Below are 22,953 nucleotides of genomic sequence, written 5' to 3'. Positions count from 1 at the left end.
ACATTCTATTTGACAGCTGCAGACAAAATGTGCATCTGTCCTCAAGGAACTTACAGCCTCAAGGAGTTTTATAGAATAAAGTTTGGTAACAGTTGCATTACAGGTAATTATAGTAAGGTAACCAAGCACGCAGATGGGTACCCAATACAGGGCTGTCTGTTAAGTTTTCAGGGAGTACATACCATCTAAACTGACCTTAATGGATAAATAGGAATTGCTTAGAAATTTAAAATATTGAAGAACAGAAAGGAATATGCGAGAAAGAGTATTAACATCTATTCACTTGCTCTTGAATTGTACTTGAAGTTATTACAGCAAAATGCCTTCTAAAGAACTTACAAAATAAAAAGTTACATTACTCATTTTTTTAAAAAGGAATATTTAGATTTGTAATACTAAACATCTCATTTATCTATTTTCTTTAAGTGAGTGAATATCCCTAAATACTGGATATTAATAATTTCCTTATGTAATTTTTATTAATTTAAAAAATGTTGAAACGATCTTTTGCTGCTCCTTTTGAGTTTCTGAGTTTATGTATGTAACTTATCTGATGCTAACACTAATGGTGATCCCACAGGAGGGGAGCACGCACAAGCAAGCAGCAGAAAGCTCCATGGGAATTCTGCACATTTTTGTAAACTAATGATGAACATCGTCAGCACTGTCATCAGGTATTTCCTTTTTGTTTAATGTCTGGAAATTAAAAGACACATTCTGAGTCTAAAACTTTCAACGATCCCTGTTCTGAAACAAGACCTCCCTTTATGCTCCCTGAGAGACATCATCTCAGCACAACGCAAGGGCGCTTAGGCTTCTCTAGCGAGAAACTCCATCATTAATATTCTTTGAATGACATTAATGGGACGCATTGGGAGCTGGTGATAAACAGGCAGCTGGGAGAAAACCAGCTGCTAAGAAGGCAGCTGATGTTCCCATCAAAACCCCATGATCTGCCTGTGGTATTTTAAAGGAACGATGCATTGTGCTTAATGGCACTGCTGTTATTGTGGGTTAATTACATCCTCTCCTTGGACCAAGGATGCGACTGGCATCCCGATGTTACCTGAGTCTTCAGGGCAGTATTAAAAACAGAACAATAAAGTACACCAAGAACAAAGATCTGACTTGTAACGTCACACGCTGGGTGGCCAGACTCTCGGTAGGAGAAAAAGAGAACTATATTGGGGCTACATTTCCCTGGCACCCATCTGTGCCTCGCGTGTGAAACACCCAGTGACTTCAAAGAAAATCCTGTGCTGGAAAGATGCCGAGAGAAGTAGGGTGGAGACGAGTAACGTGAGCGACTACAGGCACTTACTCTTCCTGTGCCCTTTCAGTTCAGGTATCACTTGGTACAAACACAGAGTTCAGCACAGCAGCTCCTTAGGGCATCGTCTTTATTCTCATATTTAAATGTTCACATTCTATATCTTATAAGGAACAAATAGCATTTTGTTTTTTGATATATTCCAAACCAATAGTACATACATTTCAGTTAATACATAAAATATTGTGAATGAAATGATAGTAATGTCTCAGAAAATAAATTATAATTTGCCTACAAAATATTTTAAGAATTTATTCAAAGGGAAGCAACAGGACTTCTCTAATACTAATGCCAATACTGCCAATCCTCCAATACTGGTATCAATACACACTGATAAAGGTGGAAAATGTGAAAAGCACTTCAAAGGATGTAATTGAGGCAATAAGAGGTAACAAGAATCAAGGTGCATCTGGAACACAGTCAAATGTAAGTTACTAAATTAAACAAAATTAATATTAAATAAGATTAACTGAGATCCATATATTCTTCGGGAAAGCATCATAGATGCTCAGACAACTTTTAAGGGAGTCATGGAGCCTCAGTGACAAGGACAGGACAGTATTAGGAAGAAAGAAGACAAGAACACAGGGGGAGAAATTAGGAAAACACCTTTAGTTCTAGCCCCATTATTACTAATAGTTGGCCACTTTTCTTCGGGCAAGTACATGTCACACAAACTTCCTCTGCCTAAGTTAGTGGAGCAGTGATGATGTGGGGACTGGAACAGCCACACCCCGTCTTTGTAGAGTAATGCGGGAGTGCAAGTAAGAGCGCACCGGCTGACACGTTGAAAGCCGAGTGTCATCTCATGATCACAGCCCAGACGATGAGTGAGATGGGTGTCTTTAGTGCTACCTCTGTGTCACGCAGCTCCACGTGCATATTATGGCTAGTATATGCACATGCCTCTGCAATTAGTAATTTCCGTCTAAGGATTTAGCTTACAGATACACCTGCTCATACAGGGAACATCGTTTATACCAGGTTAGCCACTGAAGCACTATGTGTGCTAGCAAAGGGCAGGAAACAATCGGAACGTCTTATGTGCAGGGGATGGGTTCAACAAACCTTGGTGATGGTGACTGATACAGGGAGTAAAAAAAGAGAGACACTTTATGTGTTAATATTAAAAGGTTTCTAGGAAACACTAAACGAAAAAGTAACATGAAAAAAAGTGTGTTTTTTTCACACAAAAGGAAGAGACAAAAAGAACATACAACTCTTTTCTTACATACATACAACAATTCTCTAAAAGAACTGCAAGCATATTTTTTAACTTACCTGGTTGTGGTAAAGACTCCATAGACCACAGGATTTCTTTCATCTCTTGTGGGGAGTAAGTAAATGTCCTCTATTAATGGGGGAAAAAATAGTGATTCACTATGTTAGTATTTTTCAATGTTCCATGTATGCATTTTCTTTAATAATGCAATATTCCTGGGACTCTAAACACTATATAAAATTAGGGTAACAGTGGAAGTCATTATACTATGACATAAGAAATTAAGGGTAAAAGACTGGTTCTCACTAGTTATGTGACACAGAGTTGAACACTTAACCTATTAAGGTGTTTACTTCAATCACCTGTAAATGGATTGGTTCACTTGATAATCTCCATGACTGTTTCCAATTAGGAGTATGTGATTTCATACAGTAGAAACTAAAAACATAAGTTATTTTTACCCTTCAGTGTAAAAAAATGTTGTCTTATAATTATGTCAACTTGTCAGTAATTTAATTGCCTATTTGGGAACAATATGAAAATAGCTAGACTAGTTAATTCCTTGAGCAGTATTCCCTGTGTAGTCACTTGTGCAGCACTGATACTAATGTATGTGTGAATAATATTCCTTAAAATACGATTTAAGAGGTGAACATGCTTATATACAACATGAGAGACCATCCATGACTATTGAATATATACTTTCAATACTGTAAACCTGACAATGTTAATTTAATGATATAATCATTTTTACACTGCATGACAGAACCAAAAAAAAAAGTTCAAAAGGTAAAAGCTAATGATACTAACCTAATATACAACAGAAAAATTCCTTCTAGAATTAACTTTGCGAGAAGTAAAGAGGGTAAATGGAAGAGAAGACCCTAATGATTCTCTGAGCGCCCTTTTTACTAACAAGCCGTAGGGACAGAGTTCACCGGCTCGCCAGGGCTCTCCAGCAGAGGGCATCCACAGAATAAGGAACCCAAGTTCTTGCTACCGATAGCCAGTGGCTTCTTAAATAAGTGCGTGGAGGGTGGATGGACTTTGTAGCCCCACAGCTAGTACCTTTCTGTCTCCTACTGCAGTTTTGTTTCCCTCTTAACTTTGAGGACGCTTACAAAGAGAGGCACTGTTTCATTACAACGTGCACCCAGACATAAAGCACCTCCTTGCTCTTTGCGTGTACGAACTTAGTGAGCACCACTCCTGCAAACTGTCCTGGGCTTTATAATCAGGCATTTGGGGCTAAAATAAATGCTGAATTACTCAATTAGGCAGTAAGACATTTTTTTTAAGAAGAAAGAAATATGACTTACGAAGCTCATCAAAATGAGTGTCTGCCCCATCACTTCCAGGAATTGAGCAAATCAATCTGGCCTTGAGAAAAGTGGTCCATTTGTTTATCAGGCTGCGTTGTCCTCCTATATCATTCTGAGGGGAAAAGAAAAAAAGATACAGATTTACCAACATGATTCTATCACCAACTAAAACTGGTGGTTATCATTGGCAGTGTCTTATTAATGTCCTAGTTTACAAAGACAGAGAGCTTACACATTTAAGTCCTTGAACTCTCAAAGAAGGGAAAAGGCATTTTTGTCCCTCAACATTAAATGCTTTTCTCACAGTTTTGTGTGCAATGTAAACACCATAGCTTTGCTGAATGAGCAGATGTGTGTAAGCCAGCAGTAAATAAGGCAGCCTTGGAATCTACTCCCTTCTCTGCCAATTTTTGCTCCATGACCTACAAAAGGCCATTTAATTCTCCAAGTCTCTGTTTTGCCATTCATAAAATATGAGTAATGCCTTGAAATACGGTTATTTTGATGATTAAGTGGAAAAAAGTGCTCAGCAAAGGCCAGGCAACTTACATTGAAAAAATGTTAGCAATAACTTACATATTTTTGCCTATGATTTAGATCAATATTTGCATCCTTTAGAAATATGCCTTGGTATAGAGCTAAAAATAGTCCTTTCCAAATTTAGAACCCGACTAATTAAAAACCAAGGCAACATGAACATACACATAAAAGCAATCTTGTTTTAAATACTAAGTGATGTCTTTTCACACTATTTTATTCTGAAGTATTTCATTAAAAATGTTCTTTAGTGGGATGTGAAATAGGTGAAGGGAGTCAAAAGGTACAAACTTTCAGTTAAAAAATAAAGTCATGGGAATGTGATGCAGAGCATGGTGATCACACTTAATAATACTGTGGTGATGGATGTTAGCTAGACCTGTGGTGATTCTTCTGCAATATATAAAAATGTAAAATAATTATGTTGTACACCTGAAGCTAATATAATGTTGTATGCCAATTATACCTCAATAAAAAATGAAAAAAATGTTTACACATTTAGCAAAACATAAGCATTTAAATCAATTAGAACAAACAGGGTTAGGCTAATAATTCACCATAAAAAGATATCTTCCTATTTGTAATTTAACATATCTCTGTGAACACTAAATGAATATGATTTTTTTGTTTGACTCAACTAGATCTGCTATGCTTATAATAAATAATAAGACTGTTTCATGGTATAAATACATTAAGTACTTTTGACTTTGAAAAATTACTTATGAAGCCATTATGTCCATTAATATATTTCCATTTAAATATAAATTCTGTAAGAAAGTTTTGTCTTTCATGCAGTCTATGTTCTATAAAGTTCACACATAGTTCACTGTCAAATTTCAGGTCTATGTAGGGACTATATTCCCCATGATTCTTTTATCTCTGAAAATTAAATCAGAGAAAAGCAGCTAAATGACCACTCCAAACAAGAAAATTCCAAGTCATATATAAATAGTTGCTATTCTTGAAGAAAGAAGTGGCAGGGGGAGAGGGGGTGGGGGAAAGGAAGGGAGAGAGCTCCCTTTGAGTATTAATGTGGGTAAAATGGAAATCCAAATTCTCAGATGATGTAATGATGCTAACAGAGCAGAAGGCTCTCAGATCTGTGGGAGGGCTAAGAGGGCAGGCCAGGTCCCTGAGGCCAGAGACCGCAGCTGTCTTTACAGCCTAAGCACCTAACACCAGGGGTGCACCGCACATCCAGAATGAATCAGGCTTTACATCCCTCTCTGCTAAACAACGGAAATATGTTCAGTAGTAGCTCTGTATAAATGAGTAGTAACTATTCTTTCCTTGAGTTGTTCTTTAGGTTTATAACAAATAATTTTAAAAGAAGAATGATCTTAAAATTGAAAAACATTCAAGTTCAATAATTAGTATGAACTTAAAATATGCACTTAACAAAGAATCAGACCTCACACTTTGCACTATGTCTCACTGTTGGAAATTTTAAATGACTCCAAGTCACTGTGAACTTACTCTTGAAACATGTATGTAGCTGAGTTCATGTGTCTTGGGGACTGACTATACATACACGTTTACATATAAATATACATAATGGAAACACAATGGTAACCATGGCAATCGTTTAGAACTTGGACAAACAAAAGACTTTTCTGGCAGTAGTATTCTGTCACTGGTACTGTTTAGAATTGCTAACACATGGTGATAATAAAAAGCAAAATAACATCTTGTTGGTTTTCCAATAGTTTTCACTTCTTACCAGAAAATGCATTCTCTTAATTCTTTTCCCGAGTATCTACTCCAGATATGCTTACACTAACATCCTGCTTGTCAGGTATTCTTAAAAACATGTTTAATGATTAGTGAACAATTAAAAATATAAGGTTAAACTGGCAAAAATCTTTAAAGTATAGATAAAGGTACAGATAAATGCCAAAGAATTTGAGTCTTCCGTGAAATTTCTTCGTTGGGAAAATGGGGACAGATCTCCCTGAAGAGTTAGCTCTAACACTGTCTTAAAATTACAGGTGGGTTCAGACATGCAGAGATTGGTTCAGGAAATATTCTAGGTGCTAGAAACCAGGGAGAAAGAATACCAGGTGAGACGATTCAGAACATGTATGGAGAACCAGGGCAAATTTCGTTTAGAAGGCTGGGATAAATTGAAATAGAGGAAAATGTTCCAAAAGTAAGTTGGGGTAAGATCAAGAAAGGCTTTGATACCAGGCCAAAGCGTCTATGTGTAATTTGGTACACAATGAAGAATTTCTAAAAGATTTAGTAATTAGCAAAGAATTGAAAGAAAATGAATACATATTTTATATAATAACCCTGTAGAAGCAAACATGTCTAGAACTGCTCTTAAATTTATATTTTGTATACGGTGCTTCTATCATTTGAGTATCGTTGCTCAGTAATAAAAATAACACTTCAGGTAGCTATTAAATTATTACTGACGTCAGCAGATGTGGGGGTAGATTTTTCTAGGTGTGACTTTCACTTCTACTGCTAATATCCTCTGATCACTTAACATAAATTCAGATGGTAATATGAATGGGCAACAATATTCATGCTTCCTCTTAATGTAATAATGGATTCTGTGTTAATGTACAGTAAGACTCCAGAGAGAAAATGTGTTATTTGGAATTATTCAGAGATTTTTAAAATGAATTTAAAAATATAAGTTATCTCCTCACCTTTCTCGTGACCCTTGATTTAGCTATTTTTTAATTTACATACTTAGCCTTTATATGGTTTTATTTTAGCAGAGCCCAGTTGTACTAAACAGAACTCTAGTTAAAGCCTTTCTATTTGAATGCATTCTTCTTACAGATTTATATTAATATTTATAAAATTTGCATTGCCTATACTTGTGTATTTTGAGAGTCAGCAATAAATAACTAAAAATAGCATTAATTCAATATACATAAAGAGATACATCAGCTATCATAAATATAATGCCAGGGACTAGGTTTGGTTTACTGCTTTACCCCAGCACAGAGCAAATGCTCAAATTATTTTGCTAACTAAACAGATTTATCAAATATTTGCTGCTAACATTCCTTTAACAATCATATGCATCACTACTTCACAAAAATGAGCAACCACATTCTCTTTTAAACATTCTATTAGGTAAAAGTGACAAGAAATGACTCACTTTCAAACACTGTCTCTCTTTCTATGTGCAATTATCACCCATATTTAAGACAAACCATGAAAAAATTCTAATTCTATGAGCTCCAAATCTGTTGAACAGAAAGGGATTTATACTGTACCTGCATATCTTTCTTTAACCTGACAAATGGAAATTTGCAATCCTTTGAACAAAAGAGTGCTTAAATGCTCTTGCCCACCCGTCTAGCAACCTTCCTTCCTTCCTTCTCAAGGAATAAAAAGATTAACAACAAACAAAAAAATCCAGGTCAAAGATGAAAACCACCTGCTGTCAGTGGGGAAACAAGCATGGTTTCTGGGGTAATAGCTCTCGGGAATGGATTATAAGCATTTAATGACTGGATAGTAACTCTTACAGACGTCCAGAAGCATGACCTGGGATGGCAAAGTTCACTTCACAGGGAGCTGTATTTCTCCTGCAGGGAAGTGTCAGTTGACTGACTTTGCGGACCAGCTCTCACTCCCTGGATTTGTTTGCAAATCCACAAAATCCCCCTTGAGAACTTTAAGCCCAGAAGAGGGTTGAAAGGGAAGTAACCACTTTTGTACTAAATTGTCACCTCCGTGCTTATTTTTGTGAAGTTCTAAAGAACACAACCATTTCACTAACACTATAGATTTATTATTGAGATGTCAGAATCAGCAGCTTTTAGTCACCCGTCACTTCTGTGTGTCTCCACTCTATTTATCACAGCTTCTTTGTGGTCAGGTTGCCAAAAGCCTTACCATCCTCTGCACAAAGATGCAGATGAAAGTAGCAAAGACATTAACTGTAAGCAAGCTTGACCACATGCGTTCAGTCTGGGTGGTGAGTGCAGAGGCTGCCTGTTTTCTCACTCTTTATAGCTTTTTATATGTTTGTAGTATTTCTTACTTTTCAAGTGATTAATGAAAAGAGAAAAGAAAAAAACGAAAAACAAAAGAAAACACAATTTACAATCTTTATGCAGCTTTAAAATACAGTATCTCTGAGTCATTTGATTTGGTGATGGCTGCATATGATGAAATACTATGATCTTCTAACTCCTGGTTTTTCCTGGTTTCTCCTAATGAGAACATCAGTCAGGAGGCAGGTTAATGGTGAGTCCATTTTCCTTCTACCGTCACAGCAAACTCAAGTCCTTATAAATCTTACACAGACATGTAGAGTAGCTACGAGCTGTCACACATGAACTTTTATTGAGTGTATCTTTTGACCTTTGGGTCACTATGCTGGGTTCATCTGTTAAACATGATTTTATCTCTATATACCGTCCTCTCCAAGGATCTCTCAGCACTTTATAAATATTGTCATTTTCACCTTTCTGTTGAGAAACAGAAGCTCTTGAAAAGTGTAATAATTGACATTCAGCACCTATGCTCTTAAATCCTAAAGATTTTGTAAGTCAACGAAATCTCCAAGACATTTGTAAACAGGGTGTATCCTATTAAAATTCAGATGTGCATTCAGAAATTTGTAACCATAAGTGGAAGGACACCAGTCTTTTCTAATAAATAAGCACACCTAAAGCACTTTTTAAAAAGAGGGCGGAAAAAACGGTTTGCTGGTGAAGTCAGAGGTTATAAATTCTCCTTTGTTGAAAATTTAGCTATTTTGCCTAATGGAGCTCTTCAGGATCTTTGTGCAAACAGGAGAATGGAATTCCCTGAAGCACTTAAACCATAATCTGTGCATGTTTGTGCACCCCTCTCCCTTGTTCCACCCATCAATAACATTTAATCTCAGAGATTTTATCCTGAACTAACACTATCCACTTTCTTCTGAAGTGTGATCTAAATACTATAATACAAAACATTTGTGTTTCCATTAACGGAAACTATCACATTAAGGCAAACACTCAGGCTTTCTATTGACCCTTTTTACAGATTCAGAAAGATTAGGGCAATTTCATACTTTTGTGTCTTTAAGTTAATGCCTGTTGCATTTCAATACATCATTCATATTTTTATCTGATTTGTCATTTATAATAACTGCTGTACCTTGCAGGTTTTCAGTAATCTTGTGTTAGGATATGCCTTCAAATCACCTAAAGACCAATTTGCACTAGGAAATTCTGGAGATATGATCCCAGCAATAGACACTGCAGAGCAATTGTTCAATATACTTCTGTCTGTGCTGCCTCCCTGAGTTGTTTCTAGAGACAGATTTTAGAAACTTTGTAAACTTAATGCAGATGGTGTGTATGGGCTGGGTAAGCAAATAATAATGATAAGGATAATTCAGATGCATGATGGCCTATTGAGAAGCTTGAAACTATGATTATGACATGGTAGAAACAAGAAGTCAAAGCCAGAATAAGATCCCAGGAGCCTCATTAGAAGGGCAGGTCATATGTATCAAAATATGTTGTTAAACTGAGAGGAAGAGCTGAAATGAGGATATTGTAATAAACTAAATGCACTCATGGAACATAGTGAAGTTTTACCCACTGAATCAAACAAGAGAACTAGGTTGTACTTTCCTTTTCAGCCTATGTCTTCTTCAGCCATATGTCATAACTACGTTTCATTTAACTGTTTCTTCAAGATGCAAAAAAAAAAAAAAAAAATCTGACCACTAAAAATAAAAGCAAAAAGGGAAAAGAATAATGAGTCTTCTACTTACCCAGTAGTAACCTTGAAATACCCGAGTAGTGGAAGAAACAAAACTAGGCAAACTCAAACATCTCAAAGGGGAAGAGAGAAGAAAAAACAAACAAAAACTTGTATGGCAGGTATTGAACACAGTGGTTTCCAAGGGATAACTTCTGAATAGGCTTTCAAGGCAAAAGAAAAAATTATTTTTTTTCTTAAAAGGAACTCTAGTGTTGAGAGATGACTGTTTCTGATTTGCCATTGGAGAATCGAAATGGAGAACAAGTTTTTCTAACTACTTCAAAAACTTGTAAAGATTATTAGAAATGCAGGACTTGGGTAATACACTGTGCTAAAGACTTGAGTGTCTAAGATTTAACAGATTAAATTTAGGCAAATCTAGGCATAGTCAGCAGCCTTTTTCTTCTTCAGGTAGGATCAGAGTTCCTTAAATTAAAACGAAATAGAAAAATTACAGCCAACTGTATAAATCCTTGCCTAGGAATTTCTGACAAGAAAACAGAAGGAAGTGAAGCAAAAGCACATCTGTACCTCGTGGGCTCTAAATCTCTCATGTAGGTTGTAAGAGACAAGCTGAAAGTAAGCCAAAAAAACCCCACAATTCGGGGGCAATCAATAAATACATAAAGTGTCATTGGCCTAAAAACACAAATCTTCAAAGGCAGTAATTGTCCAAATAAGACCATTTATCAACACGGACAATGCAAGTGGAATCGAAGCAAAGGGCTATTAATTAGACCCCCAGGCAAGTTATGTGAGAGGTCCATCCAAACTGAATTCCTGGCGTGGACAAAAGGAAATACTGCAGAACAAAAAAGAGAACTGGCATAACCTACAGCTGGAATCCGGAGTGGGCTAACCGAAGTCAGCAAATGGACAAGGCTTCCAAAAATGAATAGAATCCAAAAATAATGCAAAACAGCCTTGAGGCAGAGAGTTGCAAGCAAGCCCCACTGAAATGACTGGTATTTCCACACATTAACTTACAGGGTGCATTTTGAAGGGACACAAACACACACACATACAGGGCAGTGAACATCACACATAAATAATAGTATCCGAAAGGACCAACTTGCAAAGTAAACAGACAGAAATCTTTTCAGAGGGTTTGTTTCATGCTCTCTCACCTGCAGCGTTCATTACCTCACCTCGAAGCTCTCTGTAATTCACCACCTGTGAGAGCGGTCCAGGGCATAAGGTGCACCATCTCGTGCTTGAAAACATTGACTGTTCAAATCAAAGAATTATAGAGCCTGGCAAGGACTTTAGAAAGCATTCTAGGCTAAGCACTTTATTTTAAATAAGAGAAAACTGAAAAAAGTAATTTGAAAAGCAGCTATACTACTGAAAAATAACTCATTAGTAAGTGTGTTCTGCCATTTACAATGAGAAACATACTGAGTTTAAAAGAGTCTTTGGATGAAGGTACTTATTCCCCCAAGGCTGCCACTGATCAATAGCACCTTATGGCATTATCTTCTAAGTCAGTTTCTTCACTGTTTAGTGTGTGTCCCTGTCCACAATTCTTGTTCCAGACTTGCCTTGTTCAAACTGTCCCCACAATTTTCACCAGATGTATCTCCAAATTCTCCTGACTATGTCTAGAAATAAGATCCATCCTCAAAGTACAACTATTGCTAAAAATGACGGCTGAGAATAGTAATTTTCACCTTCAAAACCAATAAAATACCATCTCTTCTCAGGAATCTTTGGTAACCAACCTGCCTCTCACCGCCTCCACCATATACACACACCACCATTCTTCCACTCCTGAGCACAGTGTGCATAGATGACGTGCGTGTGTGTGTATACATGTGGTTTTTGACGTGTCACTTAGGGTAACATGATCATGTATTCACATTATTTACATGTTAATCTGTCAGGTTAACTGCCTGAAAACAGAAATCTATCTAAGTAGCCCTTGTTTACCAGCACTTTCCTCAGTGTCTGTCACATCCAAATTTATAGGATCTCATTTAAGCCTCTCATTTGCTTCATAAAATAGTCATGAAAGAGATGGGTGTCCTCATTTTCTAGGTTAAGAAACTGAGCCAGAAAGAAGCAGAGCAGAGATGTAAGCTTAGGTCTGATTTCAAGTTGAATATTCATATCATTTGCGCAAAAGATATTGATGATATCCTTACGGCCAAATCTAATACCTGATTGTTTTAGTCATAATCTTACCTGACTTCCTTTGGTGTGTGACATTACTGGCACCTGCTTTCCTCTAGAAACGGTTTTTATCCTTGACTTGTGACAATACTCTTGTCCAGTTCTCCACCTGTTATCAAACTATTTCTTCTCAATTGCCGTCATGGACACTTTCCTTTTCTTTCTCTTAAATGTCACTGTCCCTCAGGATTCTGTCCTTGCCCTTTGATCTTGTACTACAAATCTTCTGGGCAATTTCAGGCATTTCCATAATTTTAAGAACCACCGATACACCAGTGATTTCCACAATCCTTAGTCCAGACAATACTGAGTCTCAGGTTTATACTTTCAACTGGTTATTATGGCAGCATATCCCAGAACCATATGAAATTCAACATGTCCAAATATACAACTATGCCCATCAACTTTTTTTGGTTTCTTATCTGAAATATCAGAATGTCTCCCTTTGTACATTTTCCTCATCTCTGCCTTATCTTCTGGAAACCACAATTACTAAGAACATAGGAGTCTTTTGTCTACAGAGCTAGTCTCGAGGTCTCTGGCATAGGATAAGGGAGATTAAAATGCAGGGAGGATCTCATAGGACAGGAACTTGTTGCAGCCGTTCCTCTACATCGTGGAGTCAGTATCTGCAATATCACTTAGTCCTGACTATGAACAGGGAAGATAGGACTCCTGACGACGGCTGACATTTCATGCATGCTTTAAAAGGAAACAATCACTATCCTGCGTTTCCACCTATTTGTTATGCTCCAGTCCCAGTAAACTTCCTTTAATTCCTTAGATACTTTCCTTCACCGCTGAGATTTCACATATGCTTTTCCTTCTACCTAGAATATTCTTCCCCATCCTTGTCACCTTTGCCCTAGAATTTCCTAATCATTTTAATCATCTGGTTCAAAAGTCACCATCTCAGAGAGACCTTCCATATACTGTCTAAAGCCCACTTATTTTTCCTAATGGCACCCTGTGATCTTTCCATTACAGCACTTCTCACACTTTCCATTTATGTATTAACCTGTGTGCTTTCTTGTTTAATGCATGTATCATCCACTAGGTCATAAGTCCCCTGAGTACAGGTATGACTTTTTTTTAACTTCTATAAGACTTACTGTTTAGCAGTGTCATGCACAGGGTTGGTTACTGATAAATGTGTTAAGTAAATGAATGTTTTGGTGGTCTCTAATTATACTGTAGCCACTAGCCATATGAGGTTACTTAAATTACAATTAATTAGCATTAAATAACATTAAAAATTCTGTTCCTAATCATACTAGTCATACATCCACACTAACAGCCACATGACTACTATACTGGAGGGTGCAGAGATAGAATGTCCCCATCATCGTAGAAAGTTCTGTTGGACATCACTTGTCTACACTAAGCAATGAAGAACAAAATGGTAATAAATTAAGAACCTTTTAGAAATCTACATGTAAACTCCATCTTAGAAATATCTCTTGAACTTACCTATAACTCTTCATTCCTGCTTTCTTTAAGAAACTACCTTACAGGTCTCCCAGTCATGAATACTTCTCAGTCCAGATGCATTCCTCAAGTAATTGCTAAATACATCTACCTATCAAAGCACTTCTCTTCCTAAAAACATTCGTAACTTGTCATTGTCTACAGGATAGAGCTGAAACTCCCTAACATGAAAATAATACTGTCTATCTTCCAACTTACCACTCCAGTCTGAAATAACATTCTCCCCATCACCCCTCAAGTTCCATTTACAACCACGTTTCTGTTTCGTTAACAAAATACACTCTGCCACAATGCTGCCTGCACTGCCTGTGCTCCTTTCCTGTCCTTGGTGTAGTCCTCCTCCTCCTCCTGGAGGACTCAGTTTTTGAGCATCATTGAATGTGTCGAGTTCTCAGTCCGACCTCTACCATATTATACTGGGATTACTTGTTTCTATCTCTATCACCCTCACTGTATTGTGAGGTTTTAAGAAAAGGGACAGTGGATTACTTCTCACCCAGTGTCTACTGGACTGCACTTTGCACAGAACTTATACTTCATGTTGTTGTTAAAATAATGAAATGATACGATAATGAAGAATTGGGTTACAAAATTGAAAAGAGTCACCCTTATCCTGTAAACAATTCTTTGTACATTTTTGTGTAATTTTTGCCTATTGCCAAAACCTCTTCCTTGCCAATCACTATATATTAGTCTAATATCATTGACAGGTCAATAAAACAACTTTAGTTTTAGTAGCCGAAGAGGTAGGGAACTCTTAAATTGTCAACAGGTTTTCATTGTGCTGAAGTTTATCAGTTAAAAATGAAAAAAATAAATAACAATAATAGCAAGAACAACAAAACCAGAATATTTCCAATGAGTAGGTTCTGTGGAAATATCCTGGTGGAACAAACAGCAGAAAGGACCCTCCTGTTACTGAGAGGCTCTGTGAACTCAGTGGAGTGTACGCCGTTACTCCATGAATTCTCTCTAACATGTGCTCTTCCTTCTTAGCTCTTTCCTTATATCTACTGAACTCTTTTTGCTTCATAGCATAGATGTATGTTCTGTTAGTATTTGTTGAAAATAGAAAAATGATATTACAATAACCCCATGGGGGTAAAAAAAAATGAAACAACAGGGAGGGATAAGTGTGTTCCCCAAAATGCCAGAAGAATATTTTTATGTTAAAATAATGTATAATAGCAACAATGATGATGCTGAATAGCTCTTTTTTTTAAAAATTCAACTTGTTACTGTTTTGCAGGGCATATTTTATAAAAGATTTAAAGTCATTTCTGGTCTTGTCAGTGAAACCTCCACGTAGGAGTGTTCAGTTTTAACCACGCTTCAATCCTAAATTATTAAGTAAAGTTAGAGATGTGGGCAAGGCATGCTGCAATTAAGAAATTACAAAGATGCATTTAGAAACAAATACTGTAAACATTTGACCAATGGATCATATGTGTAGTGGGAGATTCTGAAGAGGGTGTTAACCGAAGACAGTGGTTAAGTAAAAAGACACGCTAAGGTAAGAAGAACCTCTATCACATCTTTTTTTTAAGGAAAACCATCCATCACAAGTCCTTTTGATCTCACAATTTGTTAGCTTTTTATCCAAACACAATAGCATGACAAAATCTTGCTGTGTGGCCTCAGAGGTTTTTTTTGTGGTGAAAAGACGCACGTCCTGCAATTCTCTGTTTTTTCCAGTCCTATAGGACTTTGTTCACAGTTTAAACAAGATATCCCATGACTGATTACTTAAAGTCCAGATTATGCTTTTAATAGAGAAATTTTAAAATGGGGCAACTAAATTTTTCATTGATACATTTCTCCACCTCTAAAATTAACTTTCAGTGTATTTAAAGCAAGGGTAAAAATATTACTTTGTGATAAATGAATTTCTATCAAATGGATTAGACCAATCAAGAAATAAGTATTGAACTGGTTCACAAAACCCATGTTTGTTAAATGTGCTCATCACAAGATGACTCTTAAAACACACTTAATTGACTGTAAATCCCTTATGACACATTTAACGTGGTTCATTTATACAAATGATGTCAATCCACAGCACAGCTTTCCAGGGCCGGGGAGCTGTTGCTATAAGGCATGCTTCAGTACACTAACACACTATGACTCCTCTAAGCAAGGCCATTCATCTCTAGGCAAGAGGCTTCAAGAGAAATGACTGTGGATTCTTAGACTCTGAAAGAATGAGGATGCTTTTCAGAGAAGCTGTCCCCGGGGCGGGGGGTGGGGGGGATCAGCGGGAAGATGGCATTACTGACTAAGACACTAGGTAAAGAATGATCTGCCCTCACAAGTTTGATCTCATTCAAAAGCCATGTTTTCATTAGGACTTTAAAGTGCAAAGATGGTTTGTATTTCTCTCCCTGGAAGTGTTCAAAAGCCTAGGGGCACAGATTGAGACAAAAAAGTGATAGGTTCAGATGGAAGAAAATGAAAAGTTTGTACAAGACCACAAAGAAAGCTTCCTGCTGAGAGTATTTATTAACTTAACAGCTCTTCTTCTTAATAACTGAGTGTATGCTGAAGGTGTCTGGTTATTTAAGAAAAGTGATTTCAGTGAAGATAAGCCCAACTCAAAAAAGAATATACAGAAAAATATGAGTCCAGTAGCATTTTTACTCTATAAAGCTTGTATTCATTCAAATGAGAATTTTGATGGCACAAAATGGAAGTATTTCATATGTTTATTTTCCTCTAATTTCCACAAAATGTCAATATTAAAAAACAAATTGCAGTGTTCTTTAAAATAAATGTTTTGCATTTTGGTTTATTTGCTTTTTTCCTCCTTATCCCATTATTCTCTCAGAACCTAATCTAGACGAATGCTCTAGAAGATATTTTTATAGCAAGCCTATGACCATATTTCCAATTTATTTGATCCATGTGAATATACATAATTTTACATGTGATGTGTTATGATAAAAATATGGAATATGATTGTTAGTGTTTAAGTGAGGATATTAACTTACTTTCAATTTCAAAATAAGATGATCTAAACATTTTAACTTCCATGGATCAGGACAATGCAGTGATCTTACTGGGAACAGTAAAACTGGCAGAGGGAGAGTCCACTGATAAAAATGAGCAAACTGCCAAAGAGATCTACCTCAAACGCGGGGAACAGTTCAGGAGCAGAAAAAACAATTTGCAATATTGGAAAATTCTTAATCCTTCTTTTTACTTTTGGATCTCAAAAACTATATAAGCAAGATAATATGAATTTATTCTACCACTTAAAAATAATGAACATTGACTTCAACATTACATGGTTAGTTATTCATACATATATATATATATATATATGCCTTGAGTAAAATAAATGTATCTTGCCTTACAAACTCTTCCAACTCGAGAAAGGATGGTCTTATCAGAAGTACTGCTTTCTTGAGATGATTCACGAAAGAAGAAATATATTTTATCATCATCTGGATTATAGGTGTCTGGAATGGGAAAAGTTCCAATAAATTTCGCTCCTGTTTGGAAGAAAAGAAACTATATGTTAAAACACTGAAATAATTCAGCCACCATAGCACTGGTGTCTTTTGTATATAAAACAATTAGCAGTGGAATTTTTTAAAAAATGAATGGAATGTGGAAAATGAGACACATACACACATAAACATAACACAAAGAAAAAACATGTATTAGCATGCAAAGGGTCTGAACAAGTTGTTTAGGAACTCCAGAGCTCAGGTGAGAACACGACTGGCTGAGATTCACAATTGTTACAATTCAACTAAATGGCACAGAAAGTCCTTTCAAACCTGGAGATCCTGAGTTTGTATTTTCCTTTTTTTATGATTGGAGTCACTGCTTTTTAACCACAATGTCTATTATGAATAGCTTAGGAAAAACTATAAACATATCTGAAATTTTGATATATTATGATGTTATTTGTATAACTGTCAAAGTGAAAAAAAACTGAAACAATCAATAATGACTGGGTCAACTCCAATGCTGGCTTTGAAGACACTCTTTCCACGTTTACAGTCTTATCTCTGCCATTACTGGAAGGGTGACCTTAGTCAAATTATTTATCTTCTCTACGCCTCAATTTTCTCATACCTAACATAAGGCTACCAACATCATCTACCTAGTAGGATAGCTGATATGATAACCAAGTGAATTAATATGTGCCAAGCACTTACTACTGGTAATGCCTGATACATAATAAGGGTTTAATAAGTGTTATTTATTATTAAAATGATTGGGATGATAATAATTATCACACACTAGAGAATGATGGAAAATTGAGCATACAATTACAACCATACAAATGTAAGAATAACGTAGTTTTTAAAAAATAAAGCAGTTCTAAATGCACTAACATAGAAAGATGTCCATGATACATATTAAGTGAAAAAATAATAGCAATACAATAAACTCCTTTGCATTGCAAAAATGACAACTCAGTTTGGGTTACTAACGCCTTGCTTAAAAAGTATTAGGCATTTTAAGTCTTAATTTTACATAACTGGGAGTTAACCAGGTAGCAGATCTATAATTGGGTAATACTAGTTCAGAAATAATCCTTTTGATTAAAGCAAGGAAGATAAAGAGAGGTTACTGAAGAATGAAGAACTTCAATTAAGTAGGAAATACAAGATGCCTGGAAGAAAGTGTCCATAGCAGTGCTTAGGAAGTAGAAGCAGGAAATAAGAGAAGACAAAAAGTTTCCCCGAAAATAAGTAAGTCTAATACGTAGGATGTTAAAAAAAAAATTAACGTTGCTTTCTTTAGCGTTTTGCCCAGGGCCTTGATTGCCAGGTACCCCAGGCTGGATTGAAAACCATTCCCCTGCAAATGTACAACACTTGGTCAACATCCCAGTAAACCAGACTTCACAATAGACTCCTTCAACAGACAACAGTTAATAGTTGATTCCAAGTGATGAGTAGTTCAGTTGTTATCATCTCAGCCTCTCTGGGTCAAACCTGGGTCTCCCAACCAGCCTCTTCTCTGTTTAAATGGGAAGCCTTAAGAGGAAAAGAGAGGGGCGAAATATATTCATGAACTTTCTCCCTTTTGTTCTGTATTATTCCCCTGTCCTTTCCCTGTAACTTAGAACTCCAATGGATTTTCATGCTTCTGATAATCTCACTTTGATATGGTCCTAAAGTATATAAAAATTCAATTTTAGAAAATCATGTAAGATTTTTAAAATTTTCTTTTCTAATTAATCTTAAGTTAGCAAGGTCCATTAACAATTCCACTCAAGATTTTGGGGTTTTTTTTCCCTCTCCAGTCCCTTTTTAAAATTATTGATGAATCGCAAACACTTAGTGTTGAATCCCTGAGAAAAGTATAAATTCATACTTCTAATTTTTTTATTTAAATATATCATGTTTTTGTAAAAAAGAAAAAATGTGGAAACAAATCTTCCTACAAATGTAGCATTAGGATCTCAGCAAATTTATGAAAACAAAAAGTACATTTAATTACATTTAAGGCACTTAGAAAAACAGCTAGGATCAAATAACACAAAAATGAATAAAAACTGACTCTTCACTTCAAACCAATTACAATCTGGATTAAGAAAATATTAATATATGGCCAAGATATGGCTAAGAAGAAGGCCCAGTCTTGATACTTCCAATGACTTGAAAGGAGATTGCGACAATGAGTAGAGAAAAATGACAACAAACGGAGGGTTCCCAGGGATGCAGAGCAGGCATTAATAATCTACAGAACTTTTTTGAATTTACAGATGCCTAAATTCAATGCCATCAACCTGAATGCAAATCTCCAGCTGCACTGGCATGTGTATTTTTAAAATATATAAATAAAAATAAATAAATAAAACCTCATAGGTGATTCTTACAAGAATCTAAGTTTAAGAGTCACTGCCATAGAATACCATTTTGTACATGGAAAAAGGACACAGATAGGACTTGTTAACCCTTGGTCAGTAATGCAGGGGCCACCGTTATGGAAAACAGCATGGAGATTCCTCAAAAAGCTGAAAATAGACTTACCATATGATCGAGCAATCCCATTCCTGGACATATAACCAGAGGGAACTCTTCTTCGGAAAGATACATGCACCCCAGTGTTCATAGCAGCACTATTTACAATAGCCAAGGCATGGAAGCAACCTAAACATCCATCTACAGATGACTGGATAAAGAAGTTGTGGTATACGTATACAATGGAATAATACTCGGCCATAAAAAAGAATAATGCCATTTACAGCAACATGGATGGACCTAGAGATTGTCATTCTAAGTGAAGTAAGCCAGAAAGAGAAAGAAAAATAGCATATGAAATCACTTATATGTGGCATCTAAAAAAAGAAAAAAGAAGACACTAATGAACTCATCTACAAACCAGAAACAGACTCGCAGACATAGTAAACAATTTTATAGTTACTGGGGGAAAGAGGGTGGGAATTGATAAATTTAGAAGTTCTAGATTTGCAAAAATCAACTATATATAAAAATAGATAAAACAAATTTCTTCTGTATAGCACAGGGAGCTATATTCAATATCTTGTAATAACCTTTAATGAAAAAGAATATGAAAATGAATATTAAGTATATCTGAGTGGGACATTATGCTGTAAACCAGAAACTGACACATTGTAACTGACTATACATCAATTAAAAAAAAAAAAAGATGGATAGGACGAGTAAAGAATGATAATAAATACAAGTTCAATAATTAGAGGGGGACAAAAAAGGGATAAAACATAAACTATACAGAAATTATACGAATACAACTGGCTTGTTTTATCTCAACAAATATGTGAGCTTAAAATGGAAATTACACAAGTAGAATTTATCATAGCCCTTAAATATAATTTAAGTAGAAGTTATCCATGCAGCATGCTGATTCTTGTAATTTAAGCATCCTATCACAACTACTTAATGATTGAGTTGAATTTATACTTTTAAAAATAACATAGTGTTACAAAATTTGCACAGTCTTCTCTCTTGAGAGAGAAAACAAGATCCTAATGATTGGAAACAGAAAATCATTATAGGTAAAAGGAAAGCTTTCCTCAGACACACAGAAGGGAGAAGTAGTCACAAGCTGAGCTGATTTGTGGTCTCTTGTTGACAGAGTTCAACAAGAGAAACACAACTCTACAGCAGAGCACAATGTACACTGTCTAAGAGGAGTACAAGCATATATGGTAATTCAAATTCTCCTATTGTAGAAATATACAGCACAACCCACCTTGGCTACACAAAACATTATCCAGGTATTGTTGCCAGATATTGTCATTTGAAAAGTTCAAAAGTTAGAGTATGACACCAGTCCACATTCCAGGAACTTCATAACAATATCAGTGAGGGAAAAGAGAGTAGATACTTTTCCAAGTTAAATTTCTTTTAACTTTCAACTAATATACAACATAAATGGTCTTGTTGTGTTTAGTCAATGACTGTTTGCTTTTACTGGACGCTCTTTTAATTGCTGGATCTTTTCCAAGTACTATAAGAAAACTATTTTGAAGTCCTGTAAGAAAATTAAATAGTGGAAGTGTTTAGGCCCAATATTTATTATGTGAAGAAATCTAATTATGAAAAACTAGTTAGTATCCAACAGTGCTCTGTTCTGTGATTTAAATAATAAATATATTTATGAGCTAAAAATAAATATGTCTTTCAAGAATAGTTTCCTTTCTTGCAGATTCAACTGAGGTCCTGGGTTTTAGAACACTGATGTTAGTATTTTGTGATAGAAACTCCTTCCTGACTTGCTGCCAAGTTTGGGTAAAAATGGGTATCATTTCATCAGTGTATGACATGCATAGTTCAATTAAATAATTTAGAATCATACCACTAGACACCTGGGCTTTATTATAGTGCATTTTCCCCCTTCGGCATTTGAAACACATGCCCTAATAGGGATGGAGTTTGAAATCGTGCATTTTCACAAATGAAATTTTAGCATGACACCAAGAATCCTTGCCAAATGAAAATGGCATAAATCCACATAATCTGAAATGTGCGTCACTTTCATTTCTCCTTATGAAGCTCTTTTCACCCAGATGAGCACACCTACACCATGGCTTAATACTCAGTGAGTTCCTTACTTTATTTCTTCTTGTAATTTCTTTTTCCTAATACTTTTGAAAGATGCTATCCTTTTATCTGGAAGAAGAAGTTATAGACAACAGTATTCCAAAAGAAATTTCAAATGGAAACTGCCTCCACATGTTAAAAATGAAAATTTAAAACAAAAGTTCTCATCTACTCCAGGAAAGAAAACAAAAACATATGCATCTGAGGCGTCATTGTTTGTTTTCATTTTCCAAATGGTCTTACTTCCTAGTTTAATCCTAAAATTCTCATAAAAACTCAATTGTGTTAGAGTAACCTCTCTGACTTGTATCCATATTCTCATTTCCTGATCTGTGGAACCATCTAAGTCTTCATCTAGAACTGCCCACAGGACTTCATCTTTGCAGTTTTTCAACCTCCTGGGAGTGTGGTATTTAATAGATGGATTAGCTTCTCAAAGGAGTCAGGATTCGTACTTCTTATGTTTTTTGGCATTGGATTAGACAAAGTCCTCCAGAAATTTTGACCAGGATTCTTTGACTGGTAACTGAAGAGACTAGTTGATCTCACTCTGGTTAATTCTAGGCAGAGCAAAGGACAAAATACTACATATACACAAGCGTCAAGAATTTTAAACTCCCTCAGTCTTTCAGTGATAAAAATGAGCTTATGAAAGATTCCCGTAGAATCATATTTTTAAAAGGTTAATTATTTAAAGTCTGCATCTTAAGAGTTAAATACTCAATTACATTAAACTTTAGTATTTCACTTAATCTAAACATAATATCAATTTATAGGAGTTTAGTTCATCACCAACATGTAAAGGAACATTTTTAACCTAAAAATAAAAGTACAGAAAGCAAAATTTAGCAGAAAAACAAATTCTCAAACTGTCTAACCACAAATAAGTAATACAACGATGTAATAATATACAGGAGAAAGTAATTAGACATGGACTCCATTATTTGAAATATCAAATATCTGTCAGTTCTTTCAACCTGGCAATAACTGTAAAGATCCCGGGAGTGATTTCCACATCTACATGCTAAAGGAATTGTAGAGGAAAATTTACACATGTGTTTCATGATGTGACTGTGGGCTACTGTACATAATTAGTAAGTACAC

General features: G+C 35.7%; 1 protein-coding gene across 4 annotated transcripts in view; it reads right to left on the bottom strand.

Moving 5' to 3' along the window:
• SEMA3D (semaphorin 3D) overlaps positions 1-22,953 on the bottom strand; it is a 178,448-nt gene that overhangs the window by 36,131 nt on the left and 119,364 nt on the right. For all 4 annotated transcript variants that reach the window (XM_032484096.1, XM_032484099.1, XM_032484100.1 and 1 more), the window contains 3 exons: positions 17,150-17,292; positions 3,872-3,986; positions 2,612-2,681 (listed from right to left, as the gene is read on the bottom strand). In XM_032484096.1, coding sequence (XP_032339987.1) covers positions 2,612-2,681; positions 3,872-3,986; positions 17,150-17,292 — 328 coding nt within the window. The remainder of the gene's footprint in view (positions 1-2,611; positions 2,682-3,871; positions 3,987-17,149; positions 17,293-22,953) is intronic.

Source organism: Camelus ferus, chromosome 7 (genome assembly GCF_009834535.1).
Source record: "Camelus ferus isolate YT-003-E chromosome 7, BCGSAC_Cfer_1.0, whole genome shotgun sequence".
NCBI lineage: Eukaryota > Metazoa > Chordata > Mammalia > Artiodactyla > Camelidae > Camelus > Camelus ferus.
The sequence above is the reverse complement of the archived record's forward strand: the minus strand, read 5'-3'. Positions and strand labels throughout refer to the sequence as shown.